Raw genomic sequence first — 15,219 nt, 5'->3', positions numbered from 1 at the left:
CTCCCAATGACCACTAGGTGGGGAGAGACGCTTATTGTCCCCGAGCCCCTGAAAGACAGCAGTGCAGGACTTCTCCCTGCAAATCTGCATTTTAAGCAGAGCTTTTTCTTTCCCAGCTGCAGATCGATGGAGAGGGGGTAAACTGTAAACTGGGTGTGACAGAGACAAAGAGATCCTTCACAGTGAGCTGCACGTTCCAATTGAGATCTGTGGATTTTCCAAGCTCTGTTGCAATCCCTGAGATACTGAAATTTAGATTCGTTGATGGTGCAGGAGTGAGTTTAATATCACACATGGGGAATGTAAGGCCAAAGGAGTTTTAGGGGTAAGTTCCTTACTGACAGATTTATTTGTCAGAGGGGTTTGTGCCATTGTTATTTTCTTTGTTACTTCTAAAAAAGATTTGGGTTTGCAGCTTGAGATTTCCAGGAGAGAAGGATCAAATGGAAAAGAGAAGGATCTGGGAAAACCAAATAACAGCCTTTCAGTACCTATAGGGGAGCTGCAGGGAAGGGGTTTGACTCATTAGTAGGGTCTGTTTTGATAGGACAAGGGAAAATGGTTTCAAACTGAAAGTGGGGAGATTTAGATGGGGTATAAGGAAGAATTTTTTTCAGTGTGAGTGGTGAGGCACTGGCACGGGCTGCCCAGAGACGTGGTAGATGCTCTGCCCCTGCAGACACCTAAAGTCAGGCTGGGTGGTGCTCTGAGCACCTGATGGAGCTGTGGGTGTCCCTGTGCACTGCGGGGGTATTGGACCAGATGGCCTTTAAGAGTCCCTTCCTAGTCTAACAATTCTATGATTCTGTATGAATCACGTCCCACTAGCTGGCAAGAATTTGGACCTTTATTTCTCCATGTTACCGTTACAGATTACCACAAGCCCCAGCAACATTAGTTCCAGAAAGCTATATGGGCAACATCAGGCTTTAAATTTTCCAGTGAAGACAGATACATGAGCAGTAATCTGCTGGATGTTACATAAAGCCACAGCAAGTCTATCAGCTGTTCTTCAGCTAGGTCAGGTCTGGCTCTATCACACAGACGTGACTTCAGCATAGACGTATCCTCAGAAACCCCAACTCCTGGTGTTTACTACAGAGACAGAACCAGAAGTTCTCCTTTTCACTTGCAGCCTTAGCTGAGAATTACAGCAGCACCCACAAACAACTGTGGTGGCTATAAAAACCATCTCAGCCTCTTTGTCACCTTTCAGTAACAAATACCTTGAAAGTGCTTGGCATCTGTGACTGCAAGTTTCTCACTTCATGCCTGGTAGTAAACAGCATCATCCTTCAAATGAGATGAGAAGGTTGCCATGGAGCTCCTGGATCATTTTGATCAAGGGAAAGTTAATGTTTCAAGTGTAATGTTTTGACGAGGATTTTCTGTGTGGTCTTTTCTTTTTTTTTTTTCTTCTTTTTTTAATCTCTGCATTCCCTGATAGAGGGATCATTACCTATGACCAAATAAGAGATGTATTTGGCAGCTACAGCCTTCATCTGCCAAGTTCAGTGCAATGTACTTCCAAGAAGAACATCTGGCTCTGTAATTTTGTTCCTTGGCAATGCAGCTGTTGTTTGCACGGCTGACTACCCCTCTCTGCCTGCAGCTGTGAAGCAGCATTGGTGCATGCTTTGCACACTGCAGCTTCATGGTGTCTGGATGTTCTTTGCCCTTTCCTATATCACAGACTCACCTGCACCTAAAAATTACTTTCACTTTGCAAATGAGTGCAAGATGCAGCCTCTCAAATTACACCTCGCTGCATATGGAAGCAACAAGAGACATAGCTGGTGTTGGGTCTTGCAGCACAAGTCTTATGTGGGGCAGCTGAGGGAACTGGGATTGTTTAGTCTGCAGAAGAGGAGGATGAATAGGAGCATAAGCTGTTCACCTGCTCACTAGAATTAGCAGTAGGTGTTGGTGCATGAGCTGGAGACAACTGCAAACTACAGCCACACTTGCTGCTGTCAGGTGCACATCATCGTATGTGTTGTTCCCATAGGAAACAGGGTATGAGAGAGAAAGAAACTCCTGTCTCAACTGCATGCTGTTTCATGGTAGCTTTAGTGAGACCTTACATGGGACTGATTAAATTCTCTTGAAAGCCAATTAACTTAAATATATTAAGGAATAATAAAGATACAGGATATTAAATCTCTAAAGGCAGTATTAAGAGTTTCAGTGCTTTTCAAACACATGATGACCACTGGCACGGTATGGTACCTAAATGTCCATTGAAAGCAGTAGAATCAATCAAAGAATCATTAAGGTTGGAAAGACCACTACGGCCATTTAGTCCAACCATCAGCTCATCCCTGTGACCTTTTTGACCACGTCACACAGCACCACTTCTCCACAGTTCTTGAACACTCCCAGGCACAGTAATTCCACCCCTCTTAGCAGCCTGCTCCAATGCATTACCATTCTTTCTGAACAGAAATTTTTCCTAATATCCAATCTGAACCTTCCCTGGTGCATCTTAAGGCCATTACCTCTCATCCTATCACTGTTTGTTTTCTTTTCATAAACCATTAGGGTTATATTCAAGAATCAGAGGATGAACACCACTGAGCAAAGTCCTGAGGCTAAAGGAATTTATTTTTGCTTGGGAGAGAAATCTCCAGGCAAAGAACCAAAGTACTAGCCAAGAAAAGCTGAAAACATGGATACTGCAATCAATATCATAAAGCCAACTTGAGAAGGTGGGTGGGAGAAATGAGCCATCCAAGGAAGGTATGGAATAAATTGGTGACTGCTATACAGTATCGACTGGTGGACAGAGCCTCATATTGTATAACTCTGAGCCTCTAGGTAGCACTGAAGGATGCCTTCATGTTGAATAACAACAGAGCAACACATGCCATTGACTGTCCAAGGAGACCTGTCAGGAACTGTCTGGAAAGGAACTCTGGGGTTCCTAAATGTCCCCTCTGGACTAATAATTTCCAGAAAACCAGCAGCTATAAAGGATTTAAATGGCATTTCTTTTGGTATCTGCAGGCAAGGCAGCAAAGACAGGTAGGAGGCAGCCCGATTTCTGGCAGGAAACAAAGTGACGTCTGTGATAGTTTCCAGTTACGTCAGACAAAGGTGGCTAACAATTAAACAAGGAAACAATAGATGGGCCTTTGTGTTCCACACAGAAATGGAAACAGATGAGGGAAGTGCTTGTAAATGGGACGACAAAGCGAGAAAACATGGAGGAGGCTGCAAATTATCTAGGGGCGAAAATTCAATCTGGGGAAGACCAAGTCCTTTAATTGGAGTAGATCCTGGCTGCAGTTTGGGGTAAAAATACAACCTGTAAATGCAAAAGTATTCCAATAAAGTATTTCAATTTTTTTAAAAGAAGGATTTTCCCCATCAAGACAGATTTTACATGAGATGAGCACTGCCACCAAATTGCATCAAGACAAGGCAAAATATCATATGAAACCAAGAGTCTAAGCCTACAGATAAAAAGTAATACTAAACTTGTATGCTATAGCCATTATCATAGTGTCTGACCAAGCAAAAACAACTTGAGGAGTTCACACATTTCCATGTGAGGGTCTGTTCATGCCAGAAATGGGCACAGCAGGATGAAGGGATCACAAGGGCACTCAGAACAGTTTTTCACTGAGACAATAGAAAAGCTTACTTCAGAAGAGGAAAAAAATCTGGTCCAGTTGTTGATGCCCATGTTCATTGCAGGGCATTTGGACTAGATGATTTTTAAAAGTCCCTTCCATTTCAAACAATTCTATTACTCAGTACAACTGAGCACAAAGATGCGACAAGTCTTCCCAGTGCTTGTAGGAGTTTTGATAGACCATGACAACAGAGCCCAAGATGACACAAATCCTTTTCATTTGTGACATTTCCACTTCAATCCTCCAGCTTTTTCATCCAGCTGTTGCACTGTTTCCCAGGATTCAGACCTCAGCTCACCTCGGGCACTTAGTATAGCCTTCGGAGCAGGTAAATCCACCAGCTGATGCCAGGTACAGCTGACTGTTTGTTACAGCTCCCTGGTGAGTTGCTACGAAAACTAGTGTCAAATTAATAAAAGCCTTAGCAAAAAATGTCACAGGGCCAGCCACCGCTCCATATTTGGGGCTGTTAATTACAGAGCAGCAGGAGAGGCTGAAACAGCACCTGCTGGCATTGCTTAGGGGCACTGCAACCAGAAAATGTCTGCACGGCTGGACATGGAGGTCAGCTGTGGGAAGAGACAGAGAAGAGGAAGCAAATAGCTTGTTAGGGTCTGAAAGCCCAAGTTTTCCCCAAAGCAATAAAAATGAAGCTGTATATAACCACACTGGGACAGCTGTGAGCAGCTGTGTATGATGAGAGGAAACTTCACGGTGATGTGAAGTTAGTTGCAGGATCAGATCTGTTCTGCTCAGGCATAACCATGATTTCTATGCTCTGGAAGGCAGAGGGAAGTGGTGAGACATCCCATAGCTATACTGTCATACCCTCTTGGGTTTCAAGCCCATATTGAATCTCCTCTTCTCAAACTTGACAACTTGTTGGCTCACAAACTGACTTCTGTCAGCCAGGAGCCAAGGGAATTGCCAGCCAAAGAAACTGAGACACAGGCAAGTGTCCAGATTTGCACTTTGCCTCTCGGGACAGAACGGCTGCATCCAGCACAAACTATGCGATGCAGCAAGCATCCAATCCAGATTCAAACCTGGTCTGTGGGCATAGTTTAAACATGGACAGGCAGCAACAGGAAGATGGAAGAGCTGAGCTAAGGCATGATGCAGGTGTCCTGAGATTTTCATTGCCTATGTCTGTAGTCTTTGATACAGCTGGGTAAAGGAGAAGAAATGTACTTTTCCAAATGACACCACAAGTATTTTCTGCTAGGAAGAAACTATGGGGAGTCCCAACCTGAGCCCATAGGTTGTGTGCACTGCATCTGAGTTGCACGCAGAGGGCAGTTTTATCACCTTACACTCAGTCATCCCCAGTGACTACAGGGTGACAGATTCCACACCAGGAAAATACCATAAACAAGAAGCTTGCCTGGTCTTGTATTTGGAACAACCTGCTGTAGGAACAGCACGTGACTCAAAGGCATTTAACTCTGAAGATAACCACTGATTCATGAGTCAAGGGGTGCTATTTTGAGCAACACCACTGCATAACTTGTGAGCCGGACGATCCTTTCTTTTCTGCCTCCCCTCCTCTCATTCACATCTTTAGACTGCAAATGTCACAGGTTTGAAGCTGCTGAATTTTCATATACCTTTGCACAGTGCTTAATGTAAAGGGAGAATGTTTACAACATGGTCTTCTAAGCAGCGATGAATGCAAACCTGACATGTCAGCACAGAGCAACAAGAGCAGGAACTGCAGTAACAGAGGACAATTAAATTAAGACGCTATGCAAACTCTCAATGAAGCACGAACCAACCTTTTTTCTGAGAAACAAGAGCTGGTTAACATTTTCCTTGTTTCCACAAGCAGGCACTCACCCCAGTTCCATCAAAGTGATGCAGGCAGTGACATGGTTGAGTGCTGAAAGGCTGTTGCTCTGCTATTCGTGGCATGACAAGTTGCAGAAAGATCTGTCACATGAACCCACTCTCACACGATTTCCCAGTGGACTGTTTTCCAGTGCTTGTTACCTAAGTGAAAATATGGAAAAGAACTGGGAACTGAACCTGGACCAAAAAGTTGGGAAATCTCATGGGAACAGATCTTCTGAAGAGTTTGGCAGCTCCAATACAGTTCTTTCTTTTTCTTTTTTTTTTTTCCCCAATAATCAAAATATGCCCCAAGATGATCTAAATAAAATTTTCTGGTGGCTATCTGTAATTTCAGGCTGTTAAAAAGATTAACAATGCTCAAGACACTGGAGAATAAAGAGAAATGTATAAGCACTGCACCATTATTCAGATGATTACTGAATGGGTTTAAGTGGGGCTTATAATTTATCCAAAGCCGACATATGAAAATTGTCCTCAATGGCCATTTTGAAGGCAGATGAAGCTCTGAAGGTGTTCTGGAAGAAAGATATAAAAAAAAAAAATCAGCGGAGCATTTCAATTAATGCAATGGCAACAAGCTGAAATGAAGCATATTACTCCTGATGTTCATTTTCCACCAATGGAGTGAGCTTTCACCTGTGACAGAGGGAAAGACGTAGAATGGCTTAGGTTGGAGAGGATCTTAAAGCCCATCCAGCCCCAACCCTTGCCTCAGGCTAGGTGCCCACCACCAGCTCAGGTTGCCCAGGGCCCCCATCTGTGGCCTTTGGAGCCTCCAGGGATGGGGCACCATCCTCCTCTCTAGGCAGCAGTGCCAGGGCTACAACACCACTAGGGATAAATAGTTCTGTTTACTGAGTTGTTCCTGCAGCAGCACGCGCTCAGGCTGCTTGGATGCCGAAGCTGAAGAAGCTAAAGGCAGTCTGTGACAAATGAAAGGCTGCACAGCTGGGTCTCCTGACAAAAGCCAATGCAACATATGGTCACAGGGCTCAGATGAACACAGCAGGCTTGGGGAAAGCACTTCCAAGAAAAAGTCCTACTGGGGGATGCCTACTGAGAGCAGGCTGTGCCTCCAGATCAGAGGTATTAATTATCTGCATTAATTAAAGCACGTAGATTGGGGTTGTTCTGTTCCTGTCATTGGAGAGCACAGTCCATCAAACAAGTCTGATGTTTAAATTACAGATGCTTATCAGCTGCTTGCTGTTTTCCTCTCATGTTTTGCTTCACATGTCAAATAAACCCACGTGTTTCAAGAAGTCTCTTCAGCTCCACACAGCACTGATTGCAGCCCTCTCCCCACAAGTTGCTTCCAAGTTACATGCTTCTCAGAACAGCTGAAAGTGCAGAGTTCATCCCAACACAAGTCAATGGGCCAGGTCTGATGCCTGCAGTGCACAAATCAGACAGACTACCGAAAAGAGGATGGTTCTGAGACATCACTCAGTTCTGTAACAAACAGCAACCTGTGTCTGACTGTTATCCCAAAGGTCATGAAGAGACCAAAGAAGTTAAGCTGGAGTCAAGCTCAGTCAGTAGTAGTTCACTGGGAACTGACAACCATATTGCTTTGCAAGACTGTATTCTACAGCATAATTGTTGGTGGGTTTTTTTTTTTTTTGTTATGAAAGTAATTATGATGCACACAAGATCCTAATGATGCAAAAATTGTGATTTCTTGTGTGACTAGAGGATTCTGTATGGGATTCGAAATATGTTGTAGTCCCATGCCTTGGAGATGTGGGTGGAAAGAGGCGTACAAAACGTATGTGCATGGTACTTCATTTTACAAAGAGGAGATCAAGCTGCATGGTCATGATCACAGAATTACAGAATAATAGTGGTTGGATCCTCCCTGAGCAGGGTTACCTACAGTCAGTTGTTCATGACTGCATCAAAATGTCTTCTGAGTATTTCCAAGGATGGAGACTCCGTAACATCTCTGATGCATTACAGGACCTTTGACTCCAATAAAGTCAGACCAAACTGAAAATTCTCATGAGTCATCTTTGCCTACTAGATCTCCATTTAAAAATATATTTTCATGTAGACAGCATGGCCCCAAATGCTGCTGAACCGAGGAAAACAATCCATGGGGATTCTTGCCACTTCATGGCAGACAGTGGAAGCAAACACTGATAGTTCTGAGATGGTAGCAAATATGCAGTCAGGCTCATTTTGTGGCACAGAGGGAGAACAGGGAGCAGGGAAAAGAAACCCTGATCATTAGGAGCTTAATGGAATTGCATGTAGAATAGTTAAGATTGGAAAAGACCTCCAAGATCATCTGGTACAAGCATCCACCTACCGTCAGTATTGCTCACCATACCATGTCCCTCAGTGCCACATCTACACTGTTCTTTAACATCTCCAGGGAAACTGACTACACCACCACCCAGGGCAACCTGTGCCAATGCCTGACCACCCTATCAGAGAGGTTTTTCTTAATATCCAACCTGACTGCAGCACAGTGCAGGGCACAGTTGCAGCATTCAACGGCCACGGTTCCCCAGTGATAAACTATACCTAAATTTCACATGGCCATCATGGAATAAACAGTGCTTGTGACTGAGAGAAAAAAAACAGGCAGCAGTGAGGAAGAAGAGGAGCAGGTGGGTGATTTTTTTTTCTGAATCAATCTGAAAGAGCCAGGAACATCTATAATGGCACATCAGTTCTGCATACCAAATCTGTGGCTGCAGCTTGTCACACACACAACAGCACAGGTACACTGACAGCTGTATAACCTGCAGCAAAAGATATGCTGAACACAACAAATAGACCATGTGGAAAGCACTGGGGTATACGCTACTCCAAGCAGCGAGCTGCCAAATATAACTCCTACAATTGCTGTGGCTGCAAAACTTGTCTGTCAGTAGCCACCGGAAACTTGTGCAAGTCCAAGTGATGGGCCTTGAAATAGTGTGCCAGTAGGTCACTTAGCAGCGCCTTTGCCTCAACACTCTGCTCAGGATAGGCTCAGCAAGGAGACAGGCAGAGAAACCGCCTGACCAATCTTAATACTCATTTGCTTTCTGCTGTACTCTTTATCCCACCTACCTCTTCCTGAAATGTGGATGCAGTGCCGACCTTCTGCTCATTTTTGGGTCGATGCAGAAAGATCACATGAAGCACCAAGGCACGTTCCCTGCCTGAAAGCAGCCCGCTCCTTCTTTCCAAGAGAGTAAAAACTGCATGTTTTTATGAGAGAGAAGCAGAGCTTAGTGGAGAGGAGAAATAAAAACGTTATACAAGTCAGCCATGCAAGACAGAAACCAGACAGCAGAGAAGGTAGAGGTGACAGCCAACAATTTTCTGGAAGGAAATGAGAGAACTCTGATGCAAACAGAGAGATGTAGCAGACCTCCAGATGCACACGTTTCCAGAGGCAACTTTCACACCTCTGAGGAAAAGTGATCCCCAAAATTCAAATGCAAATACCTTTAAACAGAAAAGCTGGAAATACCAACACTGGAGAAGTACTACCACCTTCATGGATGGGTAACACAGCACTATCTACAGTCAGTGATGCAGAAAGAACCGTGCATTAACAATCTAATCATTATCTTTCCTAACTGAAAATAAACCTCCCCATTCACACACACACAAATAAATCACGTGCAAGTCTTATTATATAGCAGCTGTCTTTGGGAAGCAAGTTCAGAGATTAGGGTACTCTGATGAGCCGGATATGAATCATCCTTTGCTTGACCTCATTTCCCAAAAGTAATTTGTTTTATAAGCTCCTCTTTCTAAAGGGAAACCTAATGACACTAATTATATCCACGGCAGCAGCACAAAACAGGAGATGCCCTGCTGCTGGTGTGGACCACCATGCAGAGTGGTGGTGGCAGCATGACTGATGGCGTGCAGTGGTTTTGAAGGCCTGCTCTCACTCAACAAGCCTCAAAGTCACACCTCAGCACCTACCCTTCAGCAAGCTGCCTCAAAAAATGCTTCATGCACAGCACTTCCATCCCTGCTGTGGTCAATGTTAAACTGTTATTTTTTCCTCCTGTTTTCATGGCTTCTGCTCTTTGACAGAGCAAATTCACTGGAGGTCTCAACAACAGTTTCACCATTGTGGGAGGCTGATGGATGGAGCTGCCAACAAGGAAAGGGAAGAGAGGATGGAGTGAATACATAGAAACAATGGCTTCATTTCAATTTTTCTTAGTGCATGGTGGAGGCACACACAAACAATCAAAGAACGAAAAAGAACAACCCAAGACTCCTGTATGTAGTACTGGAGGTTAAGAAGGCTCCCCTGAGAATATCATGTCTGTAGGCATGCTTAAATTCTTGATTTGATTTAATTGCAAGAGTCTGGATCTTACCATCCCACAGTTTGGAAAAAGAGCTGAATCTGACCTGGCTTTGAACTACACAGTGATAATGAAACTCAGTATGCCCAGACATTATCACAATCCTTGCCCCAAAAGACTCCGAAAATCTCAGCAGATTAGACAAAAGATAAGAAATAATGTGAGACGATTTACCTGAAGTCAATCTACAGTTCAGCAGCAGTGCCAGAAACTTCATTCCCACATCAGTGCTGGTAGGAGAAAGGAGGAAGGATAGACAAGGCTGTTTCTAACAGTAGGAAAAGCTCCCTATCACCTTGAACATCTTTCACTCCATGGAGCTACCTCCTACGAGTGAGTATGCAGGGACAGATCTGTCCAGTTTAGGCCAAGAAGTGATGATGAAGGAAGATAAGGCCCAATAGAAGATTAGGTCCCCATCAGATCCAGGTGGTCAGATTCAATGACCAAACTAGTTAACTGAGAAAAGTCTTATGACTTAACAAGCTTTAAGCTCACAAGAACACATGAAGAAAGATGAGAGGAGGCACTGTGGAATGATGTGCCAGCATCAGATTTGGTCAGGGAGAGTAAGCTGGGAGGGCAAGATTTTTTCCTTGTCTGAAAGCCTGCAGAGACTGCAAAATGGGTTTAATTGGGAAACACACTGCTCACTGCAAAGCTAATTAACAAATGTGGAAGTCTTTCACCTCCTACAGACTTTCTCACAGAAGTTTCTTGCACTGGCCTTGAACTCGCTGATTCCTGAGGAAGCAGCTCCTTGGACAGGCAGCCCCATCAGACCTGAGCTGATGAAGATGAAGCTGAGGTTTCCATGCAGGCATGTGGGAGCTGGAAATACTACACAGTCCTGGGAATAGATCTGCTCCCAGCTAATTTGTTAATTAACAAAAAGTCAGAAGCACTTCATCTGGAGCAGAGCTCTTGGCTTGAGAATCTTTGCTAGGAAGTGCCTCAGGTGACAGCTTCAATCCACAGTGCTAATAATGTCTGCCTGTCTCTATTATGGCCTCCTTTAGAGGCTTCTGGCCATTACAGTCTTGGCTAGAAGCTTGTAAAATGAGTGGGAAGAAAAATAGGTTTGATACCTGAGAACCACACGTTTCAACAAGCTTTCCAACCATTTCAACTCGTTTGGTTCACTTTTTTACTTTAGGCACGTCTTTCCAAACTTCATGGCTTGAAACCAGCAAGCTCTTATTGGATTTGAGAGTTGAGAAAAACTGAGATCTTGTGAGAACATCTGACACTTTCTCACTTGATTACAGAAAGAGCAAATAAGCCCTGGATCCAGATTAAATCAGCGAATGTGAGCTTTGCTAACCAATAATTCTGTGAATTCCATGCTGCTGCAGGCAGCTCTGATACGCCGAAGCATTTTTAGTCCAGCTAAAACTTTCAGTGCAGGTATGGAAGGGTCAGCTTAATCAGAAAGTATTTTGTAAAACACAGCAAAGTAACCTCAACCTTTGTTAGACTTCTGGACAAAAGGATTGGGTCATTAATTCATACAGCAAAGTCAGTGCCAGCTTTGGTAGTAAAAGACACAACCCCAGGTTGCAGAAGGGTTAATGTTTCCTCAGCCTCTTGAGTGAAAAGTATAAACCAAGGTGATTGTATGCTATTGCCACAAAACATGCCCTTAAAATATTTTGGTCCAACTGATATGAATGATGCCAGACGAAGATAAAATAACGAGGTTGAAGAAAACACAGGCTTTTAGTCCAGATACAGCTCTTTTTCTTATAGCATTATCATATTTCCACTGGAGCTGTACATATTATCTATATAGCTAAGGTGGAAATTGTAGCTCTGAATTTGACAGCTATATGAGCAAGACGTCAGTGTTCGTCACCCTCAAAATAAACTCATCTTGTCAGCCTTTTCAAAGAAAGCCATTAGGTAGAATCTAATGAGTGACTATGCTTCCATTATCATAGAATCAATAAGGTTGGAAAGACCACTAAGATCATCTAGTCCAACCATCAACCCATCACTACCACACCACCAGATCACTGCACTCAGTTTGACATCTGCCCTTTTCTTGAACACCTCCAGGCACAGCGACTCTACCACTTCCCTGCCCTGTGCAGTCTGTTCCAATACCTTGCTACTTTCTAAGAATTTTTTTCCTGATATCCAACTCGAACCTCCCCTGACACAACTTAAAGCCATGACCTTTTGTCCTGTCACTAGTTACCTGGGAGAAGACCTCACTACAACCTCCTTTTAGGGAGTTGTAGAAAGCAATAAGATCTCCCTTGGGCCTCCTATTCTCCAGACTGAACAGTCCCACTTTCATCAGCCGCTCCCCGTAAGACTTGTTCTCAAACCTCCAGAAAATCTGCAAAGAAATTTTGTTAATTTCTTGCAAAAACAAAAGGAAGTGAACACAGTCCTGCTGAGACTGCCTAACTTTGTGGTCAAAGTGACACAGCCCTGCCTCAGAGGAATGGGATATGGGGATTCTGTTGTAAGCTTAAATCTGGACTAACTTGCATTAAGGCTTGCCTTAACTAGAAATACATTTGATGCTAGAAAAGCTTGCAGATAAATTATGCCTATGAGATAGCTGTTTCTATCTGATGGAGGCAATTGGGAGCTGAACCATGAATTATTGGAATTTCTTGCTGCCTCAAGCTTTGCAATTACCTTGCAACAGCACGTGCATGCTCATGGATCTGGCAAACTTACCCAAAAGATCAGTGGGTTGGTAGCAAAGGCCATGTGACACCTGAATAGCCACAAACTTGGAGTCTCCCCCAGCTACAATTACAAGCTTCAAAACTGACACCCTGTAACTCCCGATTCTCCCCCAGTGGGAGATGCTCCACCCAGAGTAACTGCTTGGAGAACAGCTTTGGGTGCCACAGCTCACAAGTTTTGTCAGGTAAACTTTGGTCATCGACTGTAGTTTTGAAGTTAAAAGGATGCCACTTGAACTTCTGAGGGAAAGCTTGCAGTGATGACCTGTAACAGCGTGTGATGCTGGGTCTAAAGCTCTCTCCTCTGATCCCTGTTGTCAACAGAGAATGGCAGGGAGAAGATAATGACCATGGGACACACTGCATAAATTACTGAATGACTGATATGCCTGGTAAGAGAAGGCTGAGTAAAAAGACAAATCTTGTTCAACCTTATTCACCTTTTTCATCCGCTGACCACCTCTAGGGAAGGTACTGAGGGCCTGTTCCATCATAGGGCTGGGTCCCTGCAGAGCTCTGGCAGCAGGCAGATGTGGGGCTAAGGAGATTCATTATTTAGGTTACGTTGGTCTTTACATTTCCAGGTGTGCATGGTCCAGAGGCTGTGTGAGCTTTTGAGCACTTCACGAGCAAGGCAGGAGAAGCCTTTAGGGCTGATGAGCTTCGCCTAGAAACCCAGCGGGGGTTGTTTCCCACTTTCAAAGCTTTTTAAGCTTGTGGAAGGGAAACGCAGCCAGCAGGATGTGCTGAGCTGCTGGGCTGGGATTTATGTTGATGTCTGTCTGGCTCATTTCTACTGGAAAATGCAAAATCTTTCTTGTGGAAATAGCAGGGAGTTTGGCCTTCCATCTTGCCCACGTATGGACTGCTATATATTTAAATTAAGAGAAGCTAGGGGGCACGTGAGAGGCCAGAACAAAACTTAGATGAGGGGGCAGGGATCATGCTGCTCAAAGCTGTTTTTCCACATACTGCTATGGGATTTTACATAAATATATACACACAACTTGTAATTTCTCGGTTTTTTTTCCTTTCTCTTTGCTTACACAATTATACTAGGGATAAAAAATGCTTTTTCCTTTTTTTTTTGGGGGGGGGGGGTTTATAAGGGGGAATGCAAGGGGTACATTCTGAGTGTTTAAGTCAGAGACTTGAAAAATCAGTGATTAGTTATTACAAACCAAGTTTTGTTTTTTTTTTTTTTTTTTTTTTTTTTTTTTTTTTTTTTTTTTTTAAGAGCTATAGACACAGAGCAAATTCACATTAAACTCTCCCTACTTGTTGTACCTCCTGCCTTCCTTCCCACATACCCTCCTGTCACCCACATGTAAGAAAATACCAATATGGGATCAGTGGGGATCATGCCCAGGACACCGCTGCGGTAGCACAGGGCTCCCAATACCACCATACCCCCCACAATCCCAACGCCTCTCTGAAATCCTCCCTGTCCAAATCAGTGCCAGCAGCCCTGAGAGCAGCCCTGAGAGCAACCCGGGCACGGGATGGAGCAGGAAGCCTAAAAACTTCGGTCTGCAGAGAGACCTCTAGTGTTATTCTTTCTCCACGTCCTGGCAGAGTTCCTCCAAAGTACAAATACACACAGAGCTCCCATTGTTTGCAGCCCTTCACAAGCCCACTGATCCTAATATGGAATTCAGCAGGAAACCCATGATTTCCTGACACACAGCAAGCTGGAGAAAGAAAGGAAAAACTCCATTAAAAACCTCCAGGCTCTCCTCCATGTTAGAAATGAGATGGAAAATGGAGTGGATTTAACAGGAATCCCCGATTCCTGCGGCCAGGCGGGAGGAAGGCAGACACGAATCCAAGCCGCAGGCTGCTGATATTTTTTAAGTTGCAATAAATACAGAGAACTGTGGGGCAGGATGAGGATTTCCTGACTCGGACGGACAAGAAAGGACAGATCGCTTTTTCACGATACTCCTCTCTGTGAATTTAATCTATTCACCTCAATGATTCTCTGGACTGCTCTGGTAATTGTTAGAAGCAGCTGTGACAGCCTGGAAACATTAGTATGATTTCCTGAGTTTGAGATTTCCCCCCCCCCCCCCCCCTCCTCCCCTTCCCCAACTACTCCAAACTCAGGAAAAGTCCATACAATCGCACTTCATTTCTCCTTCATGTGCACTTGGAAACCCCGGGAGCAGCAGGAGCAGAGGCAGCAGACGCAAGGATGAGCTGCAAGGCAGAAGGTGACAACTGCACTGATGGGAGCAGCAACAGCACCAAGAAGATGTTAAAATGCGTGGTGGTTGGGGACGGGGCTGTTGGGAAAACCTGTTTGCTGATGAGCTACGCCAACGATGCCTTCCCTGAGGAGTACGTGCCCACTGTGTTTGACCACTATGCAGGTAAGGGAGGGCTTTAAACATATTTAATCGAGAGCCAGGTGGGAAGTGAAGGAGGATCAAGGATGGGAGAGGATGGTTTGAAGGCAATGCATGGGTTACTGCTCATACAGGAGTGTGATTCAGACCTGGATGGTGGCCAGACGGCTTTAGATGGCAGTTCATACAATTGGGGCAATACAGGATTTATGCAGAGAACTTGCTTGCTTCTGATTTTTAGTAAATAAGCAACCCAGGGCAAACAGAATTCAGCCTCTGTCATGTTATACTCAGATGCTTGGTTTGTTTGTTTGGTTTTTTTTTGTTTGTTTGTTTGTTCTGTTTTTTT

At 44.2% G+C, this 15,219-nt stretch overlaps 1 protein-coding gene across 2 annotated transcripts in view; it reads left to right on the top strand.

Moving 5' to 3' along the window:
- The first annotated feature begins 14,103 nt into the window (after positions 1-14,103).
- Positions 14,104-15,219, top strand: part of RHOJ (ras homolog family member J) — a 48,997-nt gene continuing 47,881 nt past the window's right edge. The window contains exons 1-2 of one of the 2 annotated variants that reach the window (XM_048947628.1): positions 14,104-14,516; positions 14,691-14,894. In XM_048947628.1, coding sequence (XP_048803585.1) covers positions 14,717-14,894 — 178 coding nt within the window. In that variant the 5' untranslated portion in view covers positions 14,104-14,516; positions 14,691-14,716. Of the gene's footprint in view, positions 14,895-15,219 lie in introns of both variants that reach the window. The other variant, XM_048947626.1, reaches the window with a different exon arrangement.

This window comes from Lagopus muta, chromosome 6 (genome assembly GCF_023343835.1).
Source record: "Lagopus muta isolate bLagMut1 chromosome 6, bLagMut1 primary, whole genome shotgun sequence".
NCBI lineage: Eukaryota > Metazoa > Chordata > Aves > Galliformes > Phasianidae > Lagopus > Lagopus muta.
This window is presented reverse-complemented; position numbering and strand designations above follow the sequence as displayed.